The 24,869-nt window shown below is 46.4% G+C and overlaps 1 protein-coding gene across 1 annotated transcript; it reads left to right on the plus strand.

Moving 5' to 3' along the window:
• The first annotated feature begins 248 nt into the window (after nt 1-248).
• Nucleotides 249-23,078, plus strand: RAB17 (RAB17, member RAS oncogene family). Its single transcript, XM_054380920.1, has 6 exons — nt 249-299; nt 20,025-20,202; nt 21,488-21,639; nt 22,049-22,174; nt 22,378-22,471; nt 22,972-23,078. Exons 1-6 carry the CDS (start codon nt 249-251, stop codon nt 23,076-23,078), a joined length of 708 nt encoding a protein of 235 aa, XP_054236895.1.
• The last annotated feature ends 1,791 nt before the right edge of the window (nt 23,079-24,869 follow it).

Below are 24,869 nucleotides of genomic sequence, written 5' to 3' on the forward strand. Positions count from 1 at the left end.
GGGGAAGGGGACCGGCACCGCCTTACGCCCCTCACCGAGCCCCGCGGTGGCTGTTTGCTGGCTGCTTTCGCACCCTTCACTCCTCCATAGCTCCCTAAGCCGTGGGCAGCCTCTCTGAGGACCCGCATCTGTAGCCGGGCACAGCCCGATGCTCTCCAGTTTCGCCGGCTTCCCCAGCTTTCCAACCGGCGACCTGCCGTCTTGAGGGGCGTCTTGTCTGCAAAGCTGAGGAAAATTTCCTTGGAGAAATGGGCGTTAAAACTTCCCCGGCTGAAACCCGAGGGCGTTCTCTGACACACGTATGGGGAGAGCAAGTCAGAAAGCTGTCACCTCGTGTCACGAACCCTCACCCAGTCCTGTAACCCTGTGGAATCCCTTCAACCATGAATTTTCCTATTAGGTATAAGTGGATGTGATTAATTCTAGTGTCAAATTCACCAGTGCTTAATTAATTCACATTGACAAGAAGCATGTCTTCTCTGGGATTCCTGTCACAGCCCTTGTACCTCAGTTTTCATAATACCTTAAATACAAATCGCAAGTTTCTCAGGACACCACAAACGTGTTTCAGAGATGTGACAGAAAAAAAGGGCTGTGAAACCCATCCACATTCTTACTGACACAGACCAGCAAAATACATTTAATCTTTACAACTTGATTTTACAGTCAATTCAAACTTGATCAGGCCAAAAGGCAACCCTTGCCTGCACCAGTCAGCCCAATGTTTATCTGGTAGATTTCATGCACAACAACTAAGATTTGGGTCATCCTCAAATGCAGAACTGTGTCAAGCAGTTTAATTATATATCATTGCTTCCCATGAGGGCATGTACCAGAGCCATAAAGCAACTGGTGGCTGTATTAGGAAAAGAAAAAACCCAAACCACTCATTTTGCCAGAATCCTTTTCCCCAAGACAGGATAGCTGCCCTCCATCAGTCTGAGGCTGGTACTTGTTCTTCAGAAACTATTTGATTCTCACTTGTTGCTTTTTATACAAATGACATCGAGGTGCCTATTTATAGCTGGTGGCTGTGCTGAAGTGATTGTCTCTGTATGATTATCCTCCAGTCTTCTGCAGCTTGGTGCTCACCAACACCCAGCACCGCGAGTGGAAACGCTGTGCTCTGAACTCAGCAAGAGATTGCACAGACCTTTGAGGTGCAGTCGTTTTCTTCAGATTAGTTAATTGAGAGCTCCTGAAGAAGTCCTCCTGATCAGCCATTCTACCATCAGTCCCTTCCTCTCAGCTCTGGAATCTGCAGCCTAAACAGGAATCTCTCAATTTTTGACCTGTTTAGCATCATTTTCAAGAGGGAATCAACACCCACCCTCTCCTTCACCCTATCAGCTCTTGTTCAGTATCTATGACCTTCTCAGAGCAGCCAAATGCTATCGTTTTTGTTTGGTGGTTTCATTTTTTTTCCCAGGCAGCATTTAGGCTGTGCATGCACTCACCACTTACATTACAGTTGTTTTAGGAACCATGGCTCTTCTGATGACTAGGTGGTGTGGTAGTAATGCAGGGGTACATGCCCAGGATGGTTTATCTTCACAAGAAGGAAATTACTATTTTGTCAACAGAAGCAGACAGGTGAATTTCCCACCTTACTTGGGCATTAAAAACAAGTGTGTGTCACATCCTAGGATTTGGCATCCAGTTTACTCTGATCCCACTCAAAAGGAAAAAAACCCACCTGCTCAGCAGGGGCCTTAAAAGTGAGCTGTAACCCTGATATGGAGGCACAGCCTTGCTGTGCATGGCTTTCCTAGCCAGGGCTGGGAAGCCTGAGGCTTCCCTTCCTCAGCCACCACAGCTCCAGCCTTGATTCCCCAACACCTGGCTTAGCACTATCATACTTTCAGGCTCTGCATAACTTGCTCCCTGAACCCTTATCCTTGCCCTTTGAGGAATTCTGGCTAAAGAGGCGGGGCAGTGCCTTATTTTTAGGTCTGTGTTACCCAGAGAATTCAGCCACCTGTGCAGCTGCATCACTGTATCCATGCAAGGAATTTCCAGTGTAGCGGTGCAGTAAGATCTACATCAGTGCTGTTTGCCTCACTGGCTGGAAGTCTTACAAAAGCTTGGCCTTACAGCCAAAATGAGGCTTGTGCTAGACAGGTTTGTGTCTGAAAAAGAGAGGGGAGGCGAGGGGAGAGAGGAGGCGAGGGGAGAGAGGAAAAGAAAATTGAAAAAGTAAACCAGACTGGTGACTGCATTCAGATTTCAAATCACACACTGAACATGCACCACGGAGTAAGAAATTATTTTTTTCTTGCATTCCAGACATGCATAGTAATTTATTTTTTTTTAAGATAGTCAAAACAAGCCATCTTGTTAAAAAATACTATGTATATACAATTCATCCAAATAAATATGAAAAAATATTCAAACGCTTTAGTTTTGGCTACACTGTGAAGTGTGCAGTGAGTGCAGCTGAGAATGAAACACTAAAATGTACATTTCTTATTTTAACAAGTAACATGAAGTTGAGACTCTTTGTCTGAGAGTCATAACTGTGATTAATGATACTCAGACAAGACTGAGTATCCCATGCCAGTTTCAAAGGGCTCTATTTTAAGTGCATGTTATGTACCTCATTCTCCAATATCCTATGTGCAAGAAGGCTGTTTGATACGGTGCACACCCCAAGGACAGAATTTTCCCCCTGCGCTGCTCTTAAACCAGGCCATCTTGTAAAATCTCTCTCTTGGGGATCAGAACAAACAACCAGCTGTTGAAATTGCTGCTGGTGGTGTACTCAACAGACTGCTTTCACATAATAAAATGGATGTTTTTATATTCCATGCAGCAAAATACAATTACATCTCTTTTAGTGGTAAGCCCTGAGATAGGGGAGTTCAGTGGCCACTGGATGGTATTAAAAGAAATCACAGGGGCACCTCTCTGTAAGATCTGCCACAACAGAAACGAAGTCTGACAGCTTCCATTAGTCCAAGGAGAGTGAAACACCAAAATACCTTGGAAAGTCTACACTTAGGATGCCAGTATTTCATATTGTCAAGATAGGTGAAATGAGCAGAGCTCCATTAGCACTGTAACATTTTGCAAACATAACAGCAGCGGTATCCAGCAGGGTCTGTGGATTTATTACTGGAAAAAAATTACATCACAGACAAGTATGTTCTGGCACTGAAATACTGCAGAAAAATGCACTGGTGCAACTAAAGAGCTTGCACTTTATAAGACCTCCTAAGGAGACCAAGATGATCCTCTTCAGTGTGGCAGTTTAGGCTGGGTGTCCCCTGCCACTGCTACATGAGATACACCTCTGGTGTCCTGGGTGCCCGCCCAATAGGGGTGGACACAGGAAACGACGTATTTCTACCCATAAATCCTGCGCCCTATAAGGCCATCTGCAGAGTCATGCTCTTCCTCTTTCTTCCCTCTCTGCTCCCATAGGAGATGCTCTCTTATTGGGTAATGCCAGGGGAGTATCCTCAAGGCCCCTTAGGCCTGTCTAGGCCTAATGTCAGGAGGAGAATGGAGGGGGGGCAGTCTCAGACCTGGCCAGCCTGAGACTTGCCTAGCAGTGGGAGGGGGAAGAAAGAGCCCTGGGGGTTTGGGGTTACCCTCAGGTGGGGAGAAGGGAAGGATTGGGAAGCTTTGGGAATTCTGTGAGGGGTTCTGTATGCTTTTGGGATATTCTTGGCACTATCCTTTGTAGTCTTTTGTAGCTTCACCAATTGCTTTTCCATTTAAACTTTCCATCACTCTCCAATCCATTTGTGTGAGTGTCATTCTTTTGTCCCTTTCGGGGCAAGAGATGTTCTGGCTGGCCTCAAACCAGCACATTCAGCAAATCAGACCTCCTGGGAAAAGTTTTCAGATGCTGTCACCACATTTGAGCAGTATCAAGACAGGGCTCATGAGACTGGTAACATCCATGCAGATTTCATGTGGATGAGTTTCCTTACTGTTGCTTCATCTCTTTAAGTCATCAGAGTTGCTGTTTGCATCAGCAAAGCTCTAGCACACTGGGAACCTTGCTTAGCTTCATAGTGTCTAGCCTGGGCCTTGTAGTTGCATAGAGAATTCATCACAGCAAAGCTTGATAGATGCCTTCCTATGTGGTCCAACTGTAACTTGATTGCTATACCAAAAGTGTGTTTTTGTCTGAAGAGGGTTTATTTGATACCTTCATTTGTCAGAACCCCTCAATGGCTTCTTTGCCTCTGCCTAGTCAACTTGGCATATAAGAAGAGACAGTTTTTCATCTGTAAATTATTCACAGGTCACTGAAGATGTTATTTTGGGGATCTTGAGATCTCAGAATTGGATCCATTTCAAGGCTGAGGAAAAATCTTCCTTTGCAGGGAATTTTTTCAAAGGTTAACCTTGGGGTTGTTTTCATTTCGTATTTTCATTAGCTCTCTGACACAAGTAGGACAGTCCTAATGAAACAAGCTGATGTCAAGATGTTATGAAGCAACACCAGTAAAGGTGATAAAGTCATAAAAGAATGGGAAGAAGCTGAGGACTTGAGAAACCTGTGGAATGAAACCAAGTAGACAGCAAATATGATGTCAAGGATTAAATTAATTTACAGTAGTAAATGAGGGAAGAGAATGAAGTTCTGGGGTCATAAACTGATCATAGACTGGTTGTGCATCATCATCAAAACACAAACACCAAAGAATTACATTTCATGTTAGAACAGGGTAAGGCTCTGCTAATGCAGACAGGCATACCATTGCACAACCAGCCACAACACCTTATCTAAAACAGTGCCTGCAAGCCTGCTTTTCCTTATTAAGAAGAACTTGTATAGCTGTAGAGAGAAAGGATCCAGGGATAAGCCACAGGGGGACATTTTCTGAGGTAAGAAGCGGTTGGCTTGTCTAGCCAAAGGCATCTCTGTTCTATAAACTGCTTTGGAGACAAGGGGTGGGGATGATCCTATATAAAGCTTAGAGCAAAGTTAGCAGAAAAACACACAGATAAACAGGCCATATATAATTGTAGCCTGGAAATCAGAGGTTTCTTGCCAAGATTCTGGATGTGCATCCAAAGGTGAAGTAGGTTAAACCTGTGCTAAGCATTGTGTTGAGAGTTTGTCTGCCTTAAACGATCACTAAACCTAAACGCTACATCTGGGACGTGATTATCCATCACAGCTGACACTGCAACAGCCCCACTGACATTGTCCTCCTGATGCTCCAGTCTGGAGGATGTAAGCCAGAACAACATGTGCAAGCTCTCCATCACAGTACCAGGCAGGGAACTTACCTGCAATTTGCAAACTGTCACTGAGCTCACTGAAAACTGCCCATCTCGGACTAAAACCGGGACCTTGCTCAATGCAGCCTCTGTGGACCTAATCTAATTAGCAGCAGACACAGCACGGCTCAGAGTGTTTCAGTGCAGAGCAAAGTGAAGCCAGCTCCACAGCAGCTGTAGTTGCAGTGAGCCAAACATGTCCTAGGCTGCTGAAGAGTAACTGATTGCTGTGCTTGGCTCACAAAGATGGCCTGTTATGGTCTGCCATTTGATATCTGCTCTCCTATCTGCTATTCACCGCCTGCCATGTGAGCTGCAAAATCTGGCTGTTTCTCCTCCTTTGGCTTCTCTTCTTGCTCTGTGAAAAAAAAAAAAAAAAATCTCATTTTTAAGAGAGCCCTACATTATTTTCAGAAGAAAATATATCATATATCTCTTCCACTAGCCTAAAACCACTCCTTCTTTCCTACCTCAAGTGATACAGGGATACAGCTTGTTCCAGACTCTGAGATGCTTGCATGTTACAGTAACTAGACCTGCATATCCTCTCTGCCTTTTCTTTCAGAGCCTAGGTGGAATCATAGATTGGTTAGCATTGGAAGGTTATCTAGTCCAAACCTCCTGCAGTAAGCAGGGATGTCTTCAAGTGGAGCAGGTTGCTCAGACACTTGTGCAACCTAACCTTGAGTTTTTCCAGGCACAGAGCTGTTTGGGCAACCTGGGCCAGAGTCTCACCACCCTCAGCATAAAAAATTTCTTCCTTCTATCTAGTCTAAATCTCCCCTCTTTCAGTTTAAAACCATCACCCCTTGCCCTGTTCCAACAGGCACTCCTAGAAAAACTGTCTCCATCTTTTTTACAGACCCCTTTAAGTACTGAAACGCTTCACTAGGGTCTCCCTGGTGCCTTCTTTTCTTCAGGCTGAGCAATCACAACTATCTTGGGAAGGCAGGCAATAGATCATGATATGTATTTAATTTGGGACTACAGACTCTGCATCTATCTAAAAAAGTAGCCTGAGATAGTCCTTCAGCCAGGCAAAATGAGGATGGCTTCAATGAAAACAATGCATTACATCATCTGAAGCAGCTGAGGAGCTGGCTGTGCATCACTTTGGGAGTAATATATCAAAGTATTCCTCTCACTATTGTGCCAGTGTCCTCGTCCCGCTGGCAATGTGCAGACACGAGAGTGAGGAATCACGTGGCCTCACTACAAGGACTCGATGCTGTCTGCTTATTTGATTTTTTTTTTGGTGTGGTTTTTCTTCTTCATGCTGTGTGGCCTTATCCACTCCCATCCCAAATGTTGCAGAACTAAGCTGAGCCACATTTTCCAATCAGGCCTTCCAGGTTTTCTTAAACTCCAGTTGTTTTGAACTGCAGCAAAAGATAGCCAAAACACATGGTCTAAAAACAATCAATTGTTTGTAGCAGATCAAATGCTTGCATTAATTAGTCAAGCTCTTCTATAAAATAGCATATGAACAACATTTTGGGAAAGCTTATGTGAAACCACATCACAGCTTAACTCCCTCAGATGGAATGGAAGAGAGGGAAGGAGATGCTGTTTGTTGTCCCTGTGGAAATCCATCCAGATTCCTCCAAAGCAGAAATCAGAGGCAAAACATCACTTTTCTCAAATGCAGCAGAGCGTAACCACGCTCTGCTTCTGACCGTCTTTCACACTTGTCAGGGAAGAGGAATGTTCCTTTCACCTATTTTATTGCAAAATGAAAAACTGCCTTGTCTTTTCTCAGGGAACTTACCATTGCATAGAAGAGCACCTGTGTCTGCTGTCTGGTTCTTCATTTTGAACTGAAGCTGTGCATCACTACCCCATCTCCTGTCGCTTCTTCCGTCACCCACCTACACGGAACAGCAGCAAGCCAGCAGTGTCAGCTGCTAATTCCTGGTTTACCTAAAACGAGCCATGCTGGTGCTAAAGGATTTCAGATTCCAGCTGTGATAATCACTAGAGGGCAGGAAGATAGGTCATTATTATCTTCCTGGAATAAAGAAGTTTGCCTAAACTGGGAAGTGATAAAAGATACTGATAACAGAACATCAGAGGAAACGGAGACAAAACACTTCAGATGTTACAGTATGTTAGAGTTGGTGCATCTGACTGTAAGCCATAACACATTTTCCTGGCATTCCTAAGCACTCCTGTTTTTCCATGCACAGTAACTGATGAATGGCATGTGGGACTGACTCATCTGCCCAGCATGCTTTCCCTGCCCTCTGCCTCTCCCTGTGCCTCCAAGCCAATTCATCCATAGGTGACTGCACCCCATCCCAGCCCTGCACCAGTTTCCATGCTCTGCAATTGCCCTGTAGGGTTTTCTGCAACGTTAACTGCTGCCGTGCTAAACCCTTCTGATCCTTCCATGTAGGAATGTGAAGGAATTAGCTCCTCTCTTCTCCATCTTAAAGAGCCAGAACAGTCAAGCAAGTGTTGTCAATTTCTCCGGTATTTAGTTTTCCCTCTGACTATAGAAACATTTGAAAGAAGTAAGTTGTTTGTTTCTTCCCCAAACACAATGAGTTGCCACAGAACCCTTTTGTTTCAGCTGCAAATAGAGTTGAATACCCCAAGTTGGAGAGAAAGCAAAACGTGTGTTTGCATCTAGAAACCAACTTCCATAGCCAGCTGAGTGACTTGTCAAGGACCAGGATAGAAAAAGATGCCAGAGGCAGGAACAGAATAGCCTTGATCACAGCTTTTCCTTCCTTTTGCCTTCTACCTTTCCTAACTATGCATTTTATAGATTCATAGAATGGTTTGGGTTGGAAGGGACCTTAAAGATCATCTAGTTCCATCCCCCCTGCCATGGGTGGGGACACCTTCCACTAGACCAGGCTGCTCAAGGCCTCATACACCCTGGCCTTGAACACCTGCAGGGAGGGGGGATCCCCAGCCTCCCTGGGCAAGCCTGTTCCAGTTTCTCATCAACCTCACTGCAAAGAATTTCTCTAAGGGTGGCTACTCAATATCTAGCTGATTATTGCAAAGTCCTCAGCTGCAAGCCATTGAGTGGGGCTGGGCACTGTTAGAAAGAGTCCATCTCCCCAGAGATTGACAGGCACTGCCTTGTTGTCCAACCTCAATTTCTCCAGAAGTTTTCCATCATCGCTGACCTTGTAGCTGTGGTGGCAGAGAGGAAAGGCAGGAAAAAAAGATTTCTCAGTTGTGGCCTCTTTTGGGGCAGTTATTAGTTCAAGTTTCTGATACGTCCTGAGCATATTAGTGGCTCAACTAATTAGAAATTCCCAAAATAATTTTTAATACATTTTTCAATTATGAAAGGAGTTGCTTTAGGTAGCAGCAGATAATGGCTGCCCCGTGATGCATGTTCACTCCTTCCTCGTTTTTTGGTAACAGATGAAACATTTCACCTCTGCGTAACAGAACAACTCCTTTTCTACTCTTCCAGCAGTGGCTGATGTTAAATAAGGTTACTCAGGCTCATACAGATTAAATAATTTCTATTCTCCTGTTTTTACAGACCATGCCTGTAACACCCAGTCCATGAGACTTAAAACCAGCTGAAAGACAGCCAGATGTGTAGATGTGCCCTGAAAAACCAAGACTACAATGTACCCACTGCCCTGCTGCAAAGCGTGAAAAGGCAGAACCCATCATAAAATGTCCTATGAAAGTGTCTGTACTAAACATCCAAAAGCTGGATGGGGGCTCCAGGGGGAAAAAAACCTTACATTCACACCCACATGAGCTTTTCAAGCATGTGCTAGACAGCATTACTTAAATATTTCTCTTTCCAAGCACCAGCAAACCATTTTCAGTTGCCTTCATTGCAATCGTCTCACAAACACAGACAGATGAAATGCTTCTGGGGAAGATTACTGAGCTGGGAACAACTTTTGGCTGTCAGTGAGCTCCTCTATGGCCCTTCACAGAGAAAGGTACCACCTCCAGCCATTTTTAGCTTAGTTTCCTAAAGGAACATGTGCGATCACTCTGTAAGCGTGTGCCGGTCCCAGACTAATGGCTTAAGCCAGCTGGCCAGCTGCCACCAAGTTTATCAGAGAGGTCAAAGTTCACCCCAAACATGATATCCCCACCGGTAGAAAGTCAGCAGATGGATCTCATGGTAGGCACTAGACCATGCATTTGGAAGAGAGTGCTGAAGTGCTTTAATCATCTGAAATGCTGCAAAACCTGCACCTTGGTAGATAACAGCGTCTCTTATTTCACAGAACAGTTTCCTTTGTTTACATACCCTTCAGGAGCCAGCTCTCCCTCTGAAGTCAGGTAACTGAGTTAGCGCTGAAGGTCTCTGCATTGCGGCTCTCTTGGCAAGGTGGGCTGAATTTGCAGAGGTGGGGCCAAGATCTGCTGAGTAAAAGAGAATGAGCAGTTTAGGATGAGCAAAATGTTCGGTGCATATATTTGTGCTAGAGAGAGCCATGTGTATGTTTCAGAAAAGTTGCAATTTACTTCATGCACTTCGTGCACTGATTTGGAACACTGACTACTCTTCTTATCTCCTTCCACCTCACCTCCAGCACCCTCAAGCAGGGGCTGTCATAGCAATGAGTTTTAAGATACCTCTATAAATTACAAGGGTTTGTGCCTAGCAGGTAAGTAGCATGGGCAGACAGCTGCCTGCAACAATTTTTAGCTGGAACGTGGCTCTTCTCAAGAGTAAGAAGGTGTATGGCAGGTGTTTCCCACCTCAGCACATCTCTATGCTTCAAGGCTGTTTATTGTGACCAGTCAAGTGTAATTTCAAAGGTGTAAACAACATTAGCTGTCTTTTCAAATGAGCAGGAGGCAGTGCTATAGGAAATCCTTTCTTGTGGTTCACACTTTTGTTCTTTGTGTAATTTAATCGCAGTATTCTTCACATGTTTATTGTAGTCACTAGTTATTTTCCCTTCTTGGTCTTTAGCACATGCTAATGTTCACCATCACTTATCATCTGGGAACCATTAATATTAAGCTTGTTTAATGTTTCCAGTCCAATCTCTGGAGTGTTTTAGTGATGTTAATAATTAATACAGGAAGACTAGTGTTTTAGAAGCCTGAAGCAGTTCACAGCAGGCTCAGTTTCAAGCCTCAGTGTTACTGATCTGTTCATCATTACAGCTCCACCAATCCTCAAAGTATTTCTTAACTCTCTACTAGTGCAAGGGTGAGTACCCCAGCCTTTACATACATACATCCCTTCCTTTTCTCAAAACTGACTAAATGTTCTTTTAATGCTCCATTTCAGCAATGACAATCTTTGCCAGTATGGTAACTAGTGGATTACCCTGGGTCTTCAGGTTGCTGTGAGTCTTTGATCTTTAGGAGCTGAACTCTAGTTCATCTTATTGCATCAATCCATGACATTACTGTAGGTACAGAAAAGGAGAAAGAGCAAAGACCAGGATGGTTAGAAAAAACATCTCTATTCCAAGCCAGGCTCCTGTGATTGACATCTTACCCATGTTCTCTGTGAGAACCATCATGCAAACAAGGGATTACACACTTAACAGAACAAGCATGGTAAACAGTTTTGGAAACATTATTTGTTATGATTTCTGGGTGGACCAATTATTTTAAATTCATTTTGCTTACCATGGTTTCAGATGTTTCTTCTTGAAACAAGTAGTCTTTGAAAAAAATAGAATAGCCCCAGTTTATTTCTGAGGCTCTGTATCTGCTGGCCACTGTCTTGCTCAGTGGGAGGCAGCATGCTCCCCTCCCTCAACTCTAGCTGGGAGATCCCCAGACCAACACTCAGTGTTTTGGAGCCCTGCTCAAAGGTGCACAGTGAGGAGAGCTACTCTGCAAAAGCAGGGTCAGAACCACAGGTGGACCTCTGAACAGTAAGTTCATTTTTAGCAATACCAGCTAGACCAAAATAGTTATGTCCCAAAAGCAAGGCAGGCTATATATACTTGCACACAAGTGACTGATTCCTTTGAAGCTGGCAGTGCAGAGAGACAAGTTGTCTGTCCTGCAGCTAGTCCAGGAGCCAAGATCACTTGGGCAATGTCATAAGGAAAGCCACATTTCTGTGTCCATTAATTCTGGGCTCTGCATGCCCATCACCAGCTGTCTAAATCTGACCATAACCTCACTCATTTCCAGCCAGCCATAGCTCACAACAGACACAGTGCTGGCTTTGCAACAGCCTCAAGATGATGGCTGACACTCCTGGAAAGCCTAGCAATACAGAGGCAGCCCACCAGAGCCTATACATAGAGCAGTTTACAGTAGCAGAGGCTTTACATCAGGTCAGCAGTGGCCTGTGGCCAGTGTGGACTTTCAGAAGAGCCCAGAGCCACCAGACCACAAACCAAGACAGTATCAGGATTCAGAAGCTGTCAAATACATACCCAACCCTTTCCAAATGCCTCTATGTGTATGCACATGTACTAGAGAGACACAGCTCTCTGAAAAAGCAAGCGAGGGTTTCCAGGCTACCACATCTAGTGAGGTCACGCTGCTCTACCCCTGTTGCTTTAACCTGTGCAGGTATAACTCTAAAGCAGCTCCAGCAAACCCCAGAAAAGTTTCACAAAGCCTTTCCAGTGTAAGTAACATATATTCTCTGCTACTGCACAACCCTCAGCATCAGCAAAAAAAAAAAAAAAAAACAACTGACCAAACCAAACAGCCACTTGTGATTTCAGACGTGTTCTCAGGTGCACAGCAGTGTTCATGGTATAATCCCAGCACCTGAAATACACTCGGATGTCTGTGGCTGTTTCTTTTCAGACCAGCCAAATTCAAGAGCAAGGTTACAGCATCTTGTCTCTGTGTGAAAGAGTGCAGCAATGTTGCAATGTGAGCAGAAAATAAGAAATTGGAGGTGCCCAAGCGAGTGGTACAAACAGTGCCCAGCTGACCGAGGTTGCTGAGACTACAACTATACTCTTGAAACTCACTGAACAAAAGAAATGGGGACATTCCCATCAGGAACAACTTACAATGGTAGTCAGGCATCTCAGAGGTCCAAAAGTGCTACAGCTGAGGCTAAGCATTTAACAGCCTTGATGTCTTAGTCTTGGTTCAGCAGTGTGGGAACCTCGATGGGGATAAGACCTCCTACTGCCTGCACAGAGCACACCAGAGAGCACATAAACTAAGTGGACAAGTCAAGGTAAGCAGGAGAAACAAGTCAGTGGAGGCCAAATAATTTTTCCCACGGGCTGAAAATAGGGAAGTGTCAAAGCTGAAGTTTTAGTCTTTGTTTTCAGCTCAGGGTAGTGCCCTTATTACTGCACCCTGCTGCTTTTTCCACCCATCTGCAAGGGATGGTTTACTATGCTCGTATTGATGAGCTAATGCTTCCTCACAGTAGTCAGTCAGGAGGAACCAAGCACTACAAACCGCTGAAAAATAGCCCTCTAGGGGCTCCCAAACTGCTTCAGATGATCGATGTCCTTGTGCCTCCTTTTACTCAGAGTAAGAAGGAAGGAGGAATCAATCTGCCCAAAGTTACACAGCAGGCAGAGCCAGAATTATGAGAGTATTGGACTTATTCTTGCATGTTTACTCTAGGGGTTTTGTTTTGACCTGTTATGGCAGTAGATCGCAGTCCATCACTCTCATCACTCTGACGAACTGGCTTCTATTTGGTTGCCCAGTTCTGAAGTGAGATTCGGGAACAGACGCGCCTGTGTCTTAAACTGTAGATGAGCTGTGCCCTCTAGTGGGGTCTGGCTCAGCAGGAGCCAGGGCTTGTCTAGGAGGCACAGGTGCCCCAGCCGCTGCAAAGCACGGACTTCCCCGGGTTCCAGAAGACTCTGGGGCTTTTACACCAATTACACCAACCAGATCACAGCGCTTTATTGGGGCATCTCATTTATACCGCCTCCTTTGATATAAAAGCCCTTAATAAAGGCATCTGAGAGGTAGCATCTGCTCAGGCAGATGAGACTGGTATGAAAATAACAGAGCAGGAGACAGTGCTTATTGCAGCGGCGCAAATTGGAAATGAAGTTTGGTTTAGCAGCTACAAAGCAATCCTTTCATAAGGCTTCAAAGACTTCCAGCCAAGACTGAGAGCTTTGTTTTTTACTAAGCATCTAATTAGACGCTTAGTTTAGGTGCATGATGTTACCATAGCTTGTAGGTCCAAACCAGCAGAGTGCCTTTCAGCATCCTTCATTGCTGTTGGCAAGGGTCCTTGCTGCAGCAATCCCAGCATAAGGTATCCGTGTCCTTAGTCCTCTCTAAATCCTGAAACACCTTTTCACCCCTCTGCTGTGCCAGTGCAACTATTCACAGAGTTACACTGAGACTCCCACTGAAAAACTGATCTAGCCAAAAAAAGATAAGGCTTTGAGTCACCTCATTTCACAGCATAGTGCCCCTTGAAGCAAATTATGAGGGATAGAAGCACAGAGACTGCTTCGATGTTGAAGCCTCGGAGAATTTGGGATTTTATAAGGTTGTTAGGAATCATATTCAAGGGTTGCCCATATCCTGTTCTAGCCTCTGCAGAACTGATGGGAATGCCCCTGGGAAAGTAGTACTTTCCTTTCTCATGGAAAAAAACCAACCAAACAAACTTGCATGGAAGATCAGATCTGCTTTCAGGCTGGAAATGTACATGGGTATGCTCCAGACAGTTTTGCTGTTATAGTACAAATCTGTGCATGGACACACTCCCAAACAAAAGGAATCACTCTTACTTGGCTCACAGACTGAAACCTCTCACAGGGGTTCCACTTGGTGGGGACACTGCTCTGGTATGCCATCTGTGCAACTCTTGGGTGTCTGTACATGGCATCGCATCTTAGAAATGGGAAGTAATGGAGCTGCAGCAGCCAGGCCTTGGAAGTCACAAGACATGCTTTTCAAACCTGGGATGACATTCTTTAAGATTGCTTGTAGGACTCCTGCTTTTCACTCTGCTCCCTGTAACTATTAGGATTAGATTTTGTAAAGCTTGTTTCACTTCCAGAAAACTTTAGGGGCTGTTATTTGAAGGAAAGACACTGGCTATGACAAGATGAGTGACAGAAATAAAAATCTAAATGAAGATAGTTTTTGTAATTGCCAGATCTTCCTATTCTCACTTCCACACCTCTTAGCCCAATGCATTAACCTGTTGTGCTTTCTCTTTCAAGATAGTAGAGTTTTGTCAAAGCAGCCTTCACCAAAGCACCAAGCCCCAACTGCCTGTGGTAGCTAGCTATTACTTCAGTTAAGAGGCAGTAAAAGCCTGAGTGCTCAGTTTCTGCTGGCTTTGCACCTTCCCAGCTGTTTGCTGAACTGCTCTGTAGGAGAGGCAGGTGTGCCGTCTGCTGCCAGCTGGTAAACCAGCCTCACTCCTGAAAACAAATCACTTCAGCCTAAGTTATCTGAGCCTGTACCCTGGCACAAGACCAAAGCCAGGTCTAATGTACGTCAGCAAATTTTGCCATATTATAAAAACCCAGAGAAGGCCAGATTCCTGGCACATTGTGGCTCAAGCTGGCCCTGTCCTCAGCTTTCCCCCTGCCCTCAAACCCCTGCAGTGGCATGCAGGCTGCTTTTGCTTCTCATGTCTCTCAGACCCCAAGGCATGGAGAGAAACTCACCCACCCATTCACCCATTCATTCATCTGTCCATTCACCTACTGCCAAATCCCAGGATGATAAGTGGGGTAGGAGAGATGGATGGATAAATAGTTGGGGGGTGTGGGAGGCACAGCCATCAGCCCTGCTCGCTGTGACAGCAGCCCTGTGGTCCCGCCTCGCCTGGCTTGCTGGCAAGTCTAAGGTTCACTGATCTCTGATTGCCTCTTACCTTTGACACTGCTCTCTGGGAGCTGCCTGTTGGTTTCACTTTATCTGACCACTGCACAGGGAGGCTCAGGCAGCTGAACGGAGCTGTCGACCTGACACTACAAACTGAAGCACCTGAAGGAGAGCAAGGCTTCAGGAAGGTAAAGACATCATCTGCTGGGGGGACTTTCCTTAGGGCAGACCTCATCCGGGACCCACTCTCTCCAAGGTGTCTTTCCCAGACGAGCTCCCTGGCACTCTGTATCTCCCACCAGGAAGCAGCCCAGCATCACAGCCACGCAGTGGCATCCACCAGGGAGGACAGCACCATCTCCAGTGTCTCCCTGTCCAAGAGAAGAAATTTGGGGAAGACTTAGGCAGCCCTCTGCCCTACCCTCATCCTCTCAAACAGCTACAGAGCTGCCCTTGAAGGCCTCACTCACAGTGAGCTCGGTCTCACCTGCAGAGCGTTTGGTCTTACACACAGCCCAGGGAAGACTCCATTTATTGCTGCCTTATTTCCTCAACCCAGAAGGGCTGCACAGTTAATGACCCTTATTCTGTTCCCCTTAGCTTAGAGGAGGGCTGACTGCATCAAGAAATCAGCACTATGTAAAACTAATGATGCCTATGCAGGAAGTCTTTCAGTTAAGATTTTCATATCCCCTGGTAACTTTGGCGTAAGTGAACTTTCCAAGTGGCTGTGCTCCTACACTGGCACTATGAGAGCTTTAGCAGGTAGGAGGAGGCATCCAAAAGCTGAGGAATGCTTTGAGATGAATGCTTGAAGTTATCTGGGGAAGTAGATGATTAACTGGGGAGGAGGTGTGACCACCCTAAAAACATTGTGTCCAGGAATCACAGCACTAAATACTGCAGACTTACACGCATAGCATCAGAGTCCTGGTTTTTTTCCATGGAGCTGATTGATTGTGGTTCTTGTTCACTGCTGCACCCTTGCAGAAACTCAGCAAATTAATGGTTTTTAGGATCTTCTGAGAACTTGGGATTTAGAAGAGCTTAGATATTAGTTAGACATCATTAGACTGAAACATTGTTAATTTCCCAATCAGTTAAATAGAGTCTTAAAGCCACTTCTCAGTAGCTCCATCTCCAAAGGTATGTGTTGCTTGCTTTTTTTTTTTTTTTAACATTTCCCTTTGCAAATAAAAGTCTTAGCCCCTTGCAATAAATATACCAAGACACTCCCTCCCCGGGTTAAAAATACTGCAGAGATATTAATTTACTAAGTAGTGAAAGTCTAGCTCTTGCTATTGCAGACCAGCCCAAGTATCTGCTCCACCACTTTGTGTTTCTGTATTTTATTACTAGGGTTTATGCCCATAAAAAATGGGTTTGAAAGGATGCTCCTTAGATAAACTCCACTGTCAGGCTAATTATAAACAACTGAGTCACCCTCATAAACAGATTTGTCAGTTTCCTTCTTGGAAACAGTGAGGGCAGGCAGTTCAAGTGCAACATCACTGATCGGGTGCTGCTGCCGTACCCACCAAACAAATTACCTTTAAGTTGATTTACATTAAACCAGTGGGCTCTGAAGGGGAAGCTTGTTAATGTTGACTGGAACTGCATCTGCATACTCACCCATTACCCATGGGAAGGAGAGAGAAGACATCGAGATGAGGGTGTTTGGCTGAGAACACAATTTCTGGGGTGCAGCAATGCCTAATCCTCCATTAGGAAGTGAGAAACGATCAGCGTTGTGAACATTTCTGTACTCACCTTCTAGGTAAGTGCAAGATCAGGCAAGCCTGCCCCAAATATCTGCTGCTAGACACAGCTGTGACAAAATATGAAGCTGTATCTGGAGACTAAATCCACCATCAGGATTTTTACATTTTTACCTTTTACAAGCAAGAGAAATGCTTGTCTGGACTAATCTCCAGCTCTTTATATTGAATCTGAGCACATTCAGCTTTCCTTACCCTTCAGTGTGGCCTCTGGGTACAAGGACAGGACTTGTAGCACCTCAGCTGTTGCCCAGGCTGCTCCCTAAATTGTTGAGTTATTCTTTACCAGGATCAAACTATAAAGGTCCGAAATGCAGCACGTGGGCAGTCCCAGTTCAGGTTACATCTCAGCCTTTGAAAGCCTGCATGGGAGAATCCATTAAAGCCTTTTTGCACAGAAGCGTTGGTGACTTCTTTAGAGTTTCAAGTTTGCAGTGAGATAAATCAAAACTTAATCCAGTTACACTGACAAAAGCTTTCTGGCATGCAGGTGCACTCTGCTGGGGCTTCACTCACAGAAACCAGCAGGAAAGCTGCTTTAAATGTTTCTCCTGGATATATTCAGTCAGCTCAGGGAGGTTTGCAGATGGAAAATGAATTTGTTTCATTGGCAGCCCAGGCTGAAAGAACAGGGATGCTGCTTGCTGAGAGGCAGCAGCACCATTATCCACACCTGGAGTCAGAGCAGTATCCTGGATTTGTGCAACTGACTGTGACCCTAAGCTGAGTCTCACCACCAAAAGTCTCTTCCCTGGGGCAGGAGGCAGCTGCAGAAGGGTGACTGTCAGACATGTGAGATGTCTGGATGAATTTTCCTATAGCTCACTAGCCAGTGAGCACAGGGTTTTGCTCTGTACATTCCTTTTTCAGAAAGAAATAGGGCAAAGAAAGCAGTTTCTCCTAAATCCTATTTTCCATTGAACCAGAATAAGGGCACTTGTTTTGCTTCCTTGTCATTCTCCTCAGGTCAAAAGAGAGACTCACCTTCTGCCTTTTAACATGGAAAAGAAATTGTTTTAAATGAGCATTGGCAAAACTCCCTGTCTCTAGTAGGTGCTTGCCAGCATGAAAAGTTTGCAAGGAAATTTCTGTCATTATAGTAATTCTCAGGTGAGCTTTGTTCCAGGGTCAATACTGCCTTCTAGGGTTAAACAGAGAGCAGCAGGGTGACATAATGGGAAACTGAGTTTAGGAGATGAAACTTGGGGTTCTTTTCATGCAGCTTCTTGCTTCTCTGAAGAGTTTTATGTCTTATCATCTATGGTAGCTAACTTAACTGCCCAGAAAGGATAGTAATCTTATTTCCAGGTCCACAAAGAGGCAAATGTATATAAACAATATCAGATGGAGCACAGCCTTATGCTGCATTGTTTACATTCTTTTTTCCTGCTTAAAAGATAATATAATCCACCCCTAACTAGCTGTTCTGCACAAACTGTGATCCTGCTTTTCAGCTTGAGGCTGTGTGAGCTGGTAGAGAAGATTTTACCCCTGTGTTTCAAGGGCATGAAAGCCCATCTCAGGGAACAGAAAAAAACACAGATACAGACCCAGGTTCAGCCAGCAGCAAGGATCACTCTTAATGGCAGCCTATTTTAATAACAAGCTCAGGGAAGAGAGAAGAATTAAAGGTTTGGAGCCTGCCAGATTGCAGAGGGAAGACAGACAAAATAGAGGAGATGTGGGATGAGCAGAAACAAAAGGCTTTTGTTAGATGAGGGAGCTGCAGCTTCCTGGGCTGGGAGCCACATTTATGTCTTTGTAAATGTGTTTCTTGCTCACCTGCAATGTCTGCACTGCAAAATCCTGCAAGCTCCAGGTAGAAATTTGAGTAATTGCATCACATCTTCATTATAAGACTTGCAGGTCCCTGTGCTCTGGCTGACCAGGGCTGTCTTCAAAAGCACCCCACATCAGCAATGTTCACCCTGGTGTGGGAGGCTCTTCATCTGGCAAGCAATTGCAGCAAGAGGGTCAGGACACAAAGACAGGGAGCAGCAGCAATACACAAACATTTCAGAATCCTTCACAAGGCTTATCTGCTTCCCTTTGGGCATTAGAAGATTAGATCTATATATAAAGCCATATCCCATCACTGCACACAGCAGTTACGGGATTGATTGTAGCATATTGCCCCTTTGCTCCTGCATGTGAGGTAGAATGAGTGCATGCAAAATCATCTCATGCATTTCTCCTGCTCATTTCAACATCCTATTACACTTCATCTTCAGGCTTTTTGTGAACCTCCCTCTCTCCTGCATAGCTCTCCACATAAACTGAGAAATTTTAGAGGGGTAGCTCTGAAAGGAGGAGCCAGGACAAAGCTTTGGCTAGCTGCAAGACAGTGTTATTCACCAATCTTTGCTGACAGCTCCTGCTAGCAGCAAGGCACTATCACTCCCTTGAGCTCAAGGCCTGGAGAAGGGGAAATGTGCCATTCAGGAAGGCTCACACCAACCATCCTCTTCCCAGGTTGTGGCCAATGCTGTGCAGTGGCTCTCTTTGAATCAGGTGTGAGGTGACTCCTGTTATTTCAGGCCATGCTCCCCCACAGTCCCCAGTCACCATGCAGCACAGCTCCATCCCAAGTGATGCAGAGTCACACTCTGTGGTGCAGTGGTCACAAGGACTTGAGACTTCATTGACTTGGTCTGCCCACAGTTTCTTAATCCAGAGTGGAGGAGCATGTGCTGTCTGCATGGTGTGCTGCTGTCCTCTCACTCCTGCTTTTTCACCCTGCCAAACAAAATGTTGAATTTGATATGTTGCTGCCAGAAAAGCCATTAGCTTTTGAGGTGCCTAGCCTTCACCTGGGCACTGTCCTTATCAAGCTAGTAGCAGCATCACCTCAATGCCTGACTTTGTGTCCAGCCTGAGTTAAGCTCTCCTGGTACAACTTCTAACCAAGACCCACAATAGATGTAAAACACCAGCCTAAGCTCTTCACCAGGACTTCAGAAAAGGAGGCATGCTCAAGAGCAAGGCACACCCATAACTGACGTTCCTCTGCCATTAACTTTTTTCCAGTATGCCCTCTCTCTAAACGAGATACACCCAATCCAATCTGCCTGTTTCCATTCAAAAAGGTCTCTTGCATCAAATTTGTTCCTGAAGATCTCCACCCTCTCTTATAACTGACAGGGGCAGATGGCTTGAAGTATTAAATTTGATTCAGGACATTGATGGTCTTGTTCAAGCCTATTTTGAGCTTAAATCACACCTGCCCCTCTGCCACTGATCAGGAGTTGAAGCAGGAGGCCCAGCTGATGGAGCTGGGGTCACTGCAGACTTGTTTTGAAGACACTTGCTTCCTTGCAGGACGTGGCACAGAAAGCAATGCCAGGCACCTCCCTGGAGGAGATTCATCCCACCTACATCTACAAGGTGGTTCTACTGGGGAGCACATCAGTGGGAAAGTCAAGCCTGGCCTATCGATATGTGAAGAATGACTTCAAGGAGTCACTGCCAACTGTGGGATGTAAGTGAGTGGCTTCAATAGCTTGATGGCTCTGGATAAGAGAGCAGACCCTACCTTGCAGTGGGGTGGGATGCAGGAGAACAGGTTGGTATATCCTGCAGTAGTACAGGCCCATGTTTAAACATGTTCTAGACTTGTCCCCTTGCTGTTTGGCTTTGCTGTGCTTTTTGGAGGCAGATGAACAGTAAAACGAGTGAAACCTGTGGTCCAAACTGTGTGGTCCCACCTGCTCTGTGCATGCTTGGTACTGTGCAGACTTTACAGCTGTTCAGACACTCTAGGAGACTGCCCTGTACATGTGCTGCCCAGGTCTCACTGTCCCACAGGAGCAAGGAGGTTCCGGCTGGGGTGCAGGAGATAGCAGGATAGCCCAGGAGATGACGACTAGTTACAACACCACCACCCACCCTCAGCACTATTTGATGATCACCTTGCAGCAGTGCCTTGTTCCTCCAGCTTGCCTGTAGAGACAAAATCACCTTCCCACACTCTGGCCAGGCTGCAAACCCAGGGCTCTGCCCCAAGGCCCCTGCATGTTGTGTCCTGACAAGCTATACCGAATAACCCGTGTCTGAAGGCAGGCCATGTGCATGTTCACACTTTGATGAAAACCACCTGGACATCTGTGAGAGCCCTGCTCCTTCTATAAACTTCCTTGGGCCAACACGTCCACTGGGATCAAGCTGCCTCCCCTGTATGTTTGCATCGTCACAGCTTCCTATGACTCCTAGACATTATAGATGTTCATTTTACCTGATGTGTCTGGGTTTTGTCCTCAGCAGGCACAGAGGTTGTGTTCACACCTGAAGAGAGAGCTGGTGGGAGAGAATGAGGTGCTGTGGAGATGCTCCCCTTGTCCTTCTGCCTTGTTTCCGGCTGGTCCACAGGCAGCCATCTGCTCCCTTGGAGCAGGGATGGTGGCTTGCCTCTGGTGGAAGGCGTGTTCAGTGGATATTCCTATTCTTAGCTCTCTTAAGTCTGACCCACCAGTAAAGTGGAGGTGGCTTTCTATACAGAGGCTATTCTGCAAAGCTCAGAGCTATCTGACATCAAAACCAGTGTGCATCCATCCAAATATGTTGCTAGAAAGTGCTCCAAACCTGCCAGAGGCTGCCCTGCCTTGCAGCATGCCATCCCATCACTGGTATAGGAGCTTATGTACAAGAAACCTATCCCAATTCTGTGCATTAGAGCATTGCTACCAGTCCTCAGGGTGAGTTTGACCTCATGGCAGCAGATCCGAGCTCTTGCCCAAGCAAATGTGCCCCCTACATCTTGCTTGCAGGCTCCTTCTTCACACAGAAGCTTGACCTGGAGACAGCCACTGTCAAGTTTGAGATCTGGGACACAGCAGGCCAGGAGAAGTACCAGAGTGTCTGCCACCTCTACTACCGGGGTGCCCACGCTGCTCTCCTCATCTATGACATCGCTAACAAGGTAAGGCTGGGGATGCTGATCCCATTTGTGCCAAAACTATACCATGCTGCAGAAGCTGGGCAGAGGTGTCCAGATGATGGCTCTTGTCCTCGGTAGAGCAGAAAGCAATACATGAGCACCACCTGGGAGGTGGCAGGAGCTGTCCCTGCCCATACAGGGCCATGCCACCCCCTGCCAGGGACAATTTATTACTGCTATGCAGAAAGGGTGCATCCCTTCTAAGGCTGATTTATCCCTAAAGGTGTTTGGGGGGCCAGTGACTTGTTCCCCCAAGAGGGCAATCAAAGCCTCACCACCACATCTCTTCTACTCACTTCAGTTTGGTGTCACTTGTCCAGCTTTGCTATGCCTGAGACAAAGGGATTAAATGAAAACCAGACCACTGGGTGGTTTTGTCTCATCTCTCCAGGAAACACTCAACAGAGCAAAGCTGTGGCTGAGGGAGCTGGAGAAGGAATTCCTTCCTGACGAAATTGTCATTGCTTTGGTGGGCAACAAGACTGACCTTGCTGCTGAGCGAGAAGTCACCACTGAGGTGAGATGCCTGTGCTGAGCTCCCAGGCTCCCTCATCACCCTCACCAGCAATCACTGAGTGATTCACTGTGAAGTTGGAAGTTTAAAAGATTTTCAGACGTTTCTAAAGACCTTGTATCGCTATTGACCTGTTGCGAAATGCCATAACTGAACAAGCAGCCTCAGAGGAGGTTGGAGGAATAACTCTGTTTGTCTCCACCTAGGAGGGGGAAGAGTTTGCAAGGACCAAAGGCCTGTTGTTCATGGAGACATCTGCAAAATCCAACCACCAAGTGAATGAGATCTTCATGGCTGTAGGTGAGTTGTGTGATAGCTCTATGTGAAAGCACAGGCAGGTGTGCCATAGGCCCCAAATCTCTGCATCAAGGCTTTAAGTGCCTTCTCCTCTGCTGAAGTGACCTTCTTTGCTCATGCTTGCCACTAAGATCTTCTTCCCAGCTGGTCCAGCTTGTGTCACTCTCGGCAGCTGCAAGGATCACAGCCACAACAGTGCATGGTTTCTGTGAAACATACCACATCTCTTGGGGCAGAAGGATGGACAAATCCATTCCAGAATGCTCCAGCATCAGAGATGAATTTCAGGCCTTCTCTCAAAGCCAAAAATTTCATTTGCTTTAGTATCCAATCTAGGTTTAATGGTGTCTCCAGTATAGGTGCTCAGTTGAGATCTACTATGATTACTGTAGAACAGTACCAGTGGCCATCACTGGTTCCTCTGGGGTGGAACAGGGTAGCCATCACATCTCACCCCATCAGCAAGAGAAATGAGCCCTTTCTCACTTTGTATTTCTTCCTAGCCTTAGAGCTCTTGAAACTGGAACAGAAGAAGGCATCCACTCTATCCAGGAAGTCAACAGTTGACCTGGGAGAGAGTGGGATAAGGACAAGGTGCTGCCAGCTTTGAGGATGGGCAGATCTAGACCTCAGCAATGGCTGAATGAGGTCTCCAAGAGGAGTAACAACAAAGCAGGGGGGACACAGAAGCATAAGGGCAGTTCAGCCTGAACACTGTCCTCACTGGATCGAGGTCAGAGCTTGTCCTGGGGGCACAGGGTCTCTTCAATCCTCCAGCATTGGCTTCATCCAAAAGGTAAAGCACGGGAGTTTCTTCCAGCAGCTTTCCACTTCCAGAGAGGAGCATGACCAGCCAGCACCCACTGCCACCAGACATGACTGTTGAACAGCCCCCTGCCCCAGCTGCATGTCACCTCCTCTGGGTCCTTTCCCATCTGAAAAGAGGGGTTTGACTTTCTAGAATGAAAGAGGCTTTATGCCCAGGCTGTGAATAAAGAAAATCTTGTCCTAAAGGTGATGGTGGTTTTCTTCCTGACTTGGATATCAATCAGCAGATGAAGACCACATGAAGCTTGGAGGTGGCAGAGGCTAGAGCTGGCTTTGCCTAACCCCCCACCCAACACATTACAGGGGTCATAGCCCATCCACAGGGGAAATGAATGATTTCTTGCTGAAACAACAGCTAGGTTTGTGGACAGAAGAGGGTCAAAGTAAATGCTGAGCACTGCAGTAGCCCAGGCCCTACAGGTCCTCCCCTTTGCCCATTGTGAGTTATGCTGTAGGAAGAGGAGAGAAAACTGAAGCACCTGGGCTCTCTCCAAAAGCTCAGGGAACACATCGCCCTTTCTGGAAGAGTTGGCAGCACTGGCACACCTACAGGCAAAGAGCAGCACCCCTCATCCTGTCTGCAGGACAACAAAAGTGCTGAGGTTTTGGGGCATGCCCTGATGGTGATGCCGGCTCATGCATTAAGACTTGGCCAGGCTGAGCTTGGCCACAAGGCAGCAGACCTTTGAAGATGTTCCCCATGGGCAGAAGGGGACCACAGCCCTTTTGCCCAGGTCAGCTTCCTGCTGGGGACCCCCAGCACCCCACACCAGCTGGGAACACGCACCTGTGATGTTTCCCTAGAGCTGAGCCATCCTGGAGCTGAACGGGGCGGGGGGGGGGGGGTGGGGGGGGGGGGGGTCCTTCTCAGCAAGAAAGCAGACCCACTGCTTTCTCTTGCCTAAATCCCCTGCCGCTGCAGTAGAGACCTCTGGGTGCTAACTGCCACTTATCCCTCAATTTGACCACTCCCCTCTCAGAATTAACTCTTCCTTCTCCAAACAGCCCCAGATCCTCAACGCTGGGCCAGAAGCTGAAGACAGGGGTGCTGAGGGTCACCCTTCTCTGAGGCCACCTTTCACCCCCAAGCCAGAGCGAGGGTAAACTGATCTGACTTGTGGGGACAGCTCATGAGGGGACATTTGGGGACGTACAGCATGATGGACAGGGCCCTGCATACTCCTTGAGTGTTTCTGAGCCAGGCCATGGAAATGGGGTTGCTGTTTCTGACCACCATGGCTGTCTCTGAAACCACAGAAATGAAGGTGTCAGGGGCACCCATGGGTGCTGGCATACTGTGGGATGTCCAGGTGATAGACCTGGGAAAGAGCACCCTCTGGGACTTATTTTTAGGGTGTTATTTGGGGTGTGGGGGAGATAAACGTGCTATGTCTTGCACTGCACACGTTGCCAGAGAAGGCATTGGTCAGGTATTGGAACAGACTGCTCAGGGAAGTGGTGGAGTCACTGTCCCTGGAAGAAATGTGTGGCCGTGGCACTTTGAGACATGGTTTAGTGGCCGTGGTGGTTGGGTTGGTGATTGGAGTCAATGATCTTAGAGGTCTTTTCCAAC

Source organism: Indicator indicator, chromosome 5 (genome assembly GCF_027791375.1).
Source record: "Indicator indicator isolate 239-I01 chromosome 5, UM_Iind_1.1, whole genome shotgun sequence".
In the NCBI taxonomy this organism is placed as follows: Eukaryota; Metazoa; Chordata; class Aves; order Piciformes; family Indicatoridae; genus Indicator; species Indicator indicator.

Coding starts and splice junctions, on each gene's coding strand:
- RAB17 (XM_054380920.1), top strand. CDS start 249: ATGGGCGTTAAAACTTCCCCGGCTGAAACCCGAGGGCGTTCTCTGACA. Junction 21,640..22,048: donor TCTATGACATCGCTAACAAG/GTAAGGCTGGGG, acceptor TCATCTCTCCAG/GAAACACTCAACAGAGCAAA. Junction 22,472..22,971: donor TGAGATCTTCATGGCTGTAG/GTGAGTTGTGTG, acceptor ATTTCTTCCTAG/CCTTAGAGCTCTTGAAACTG.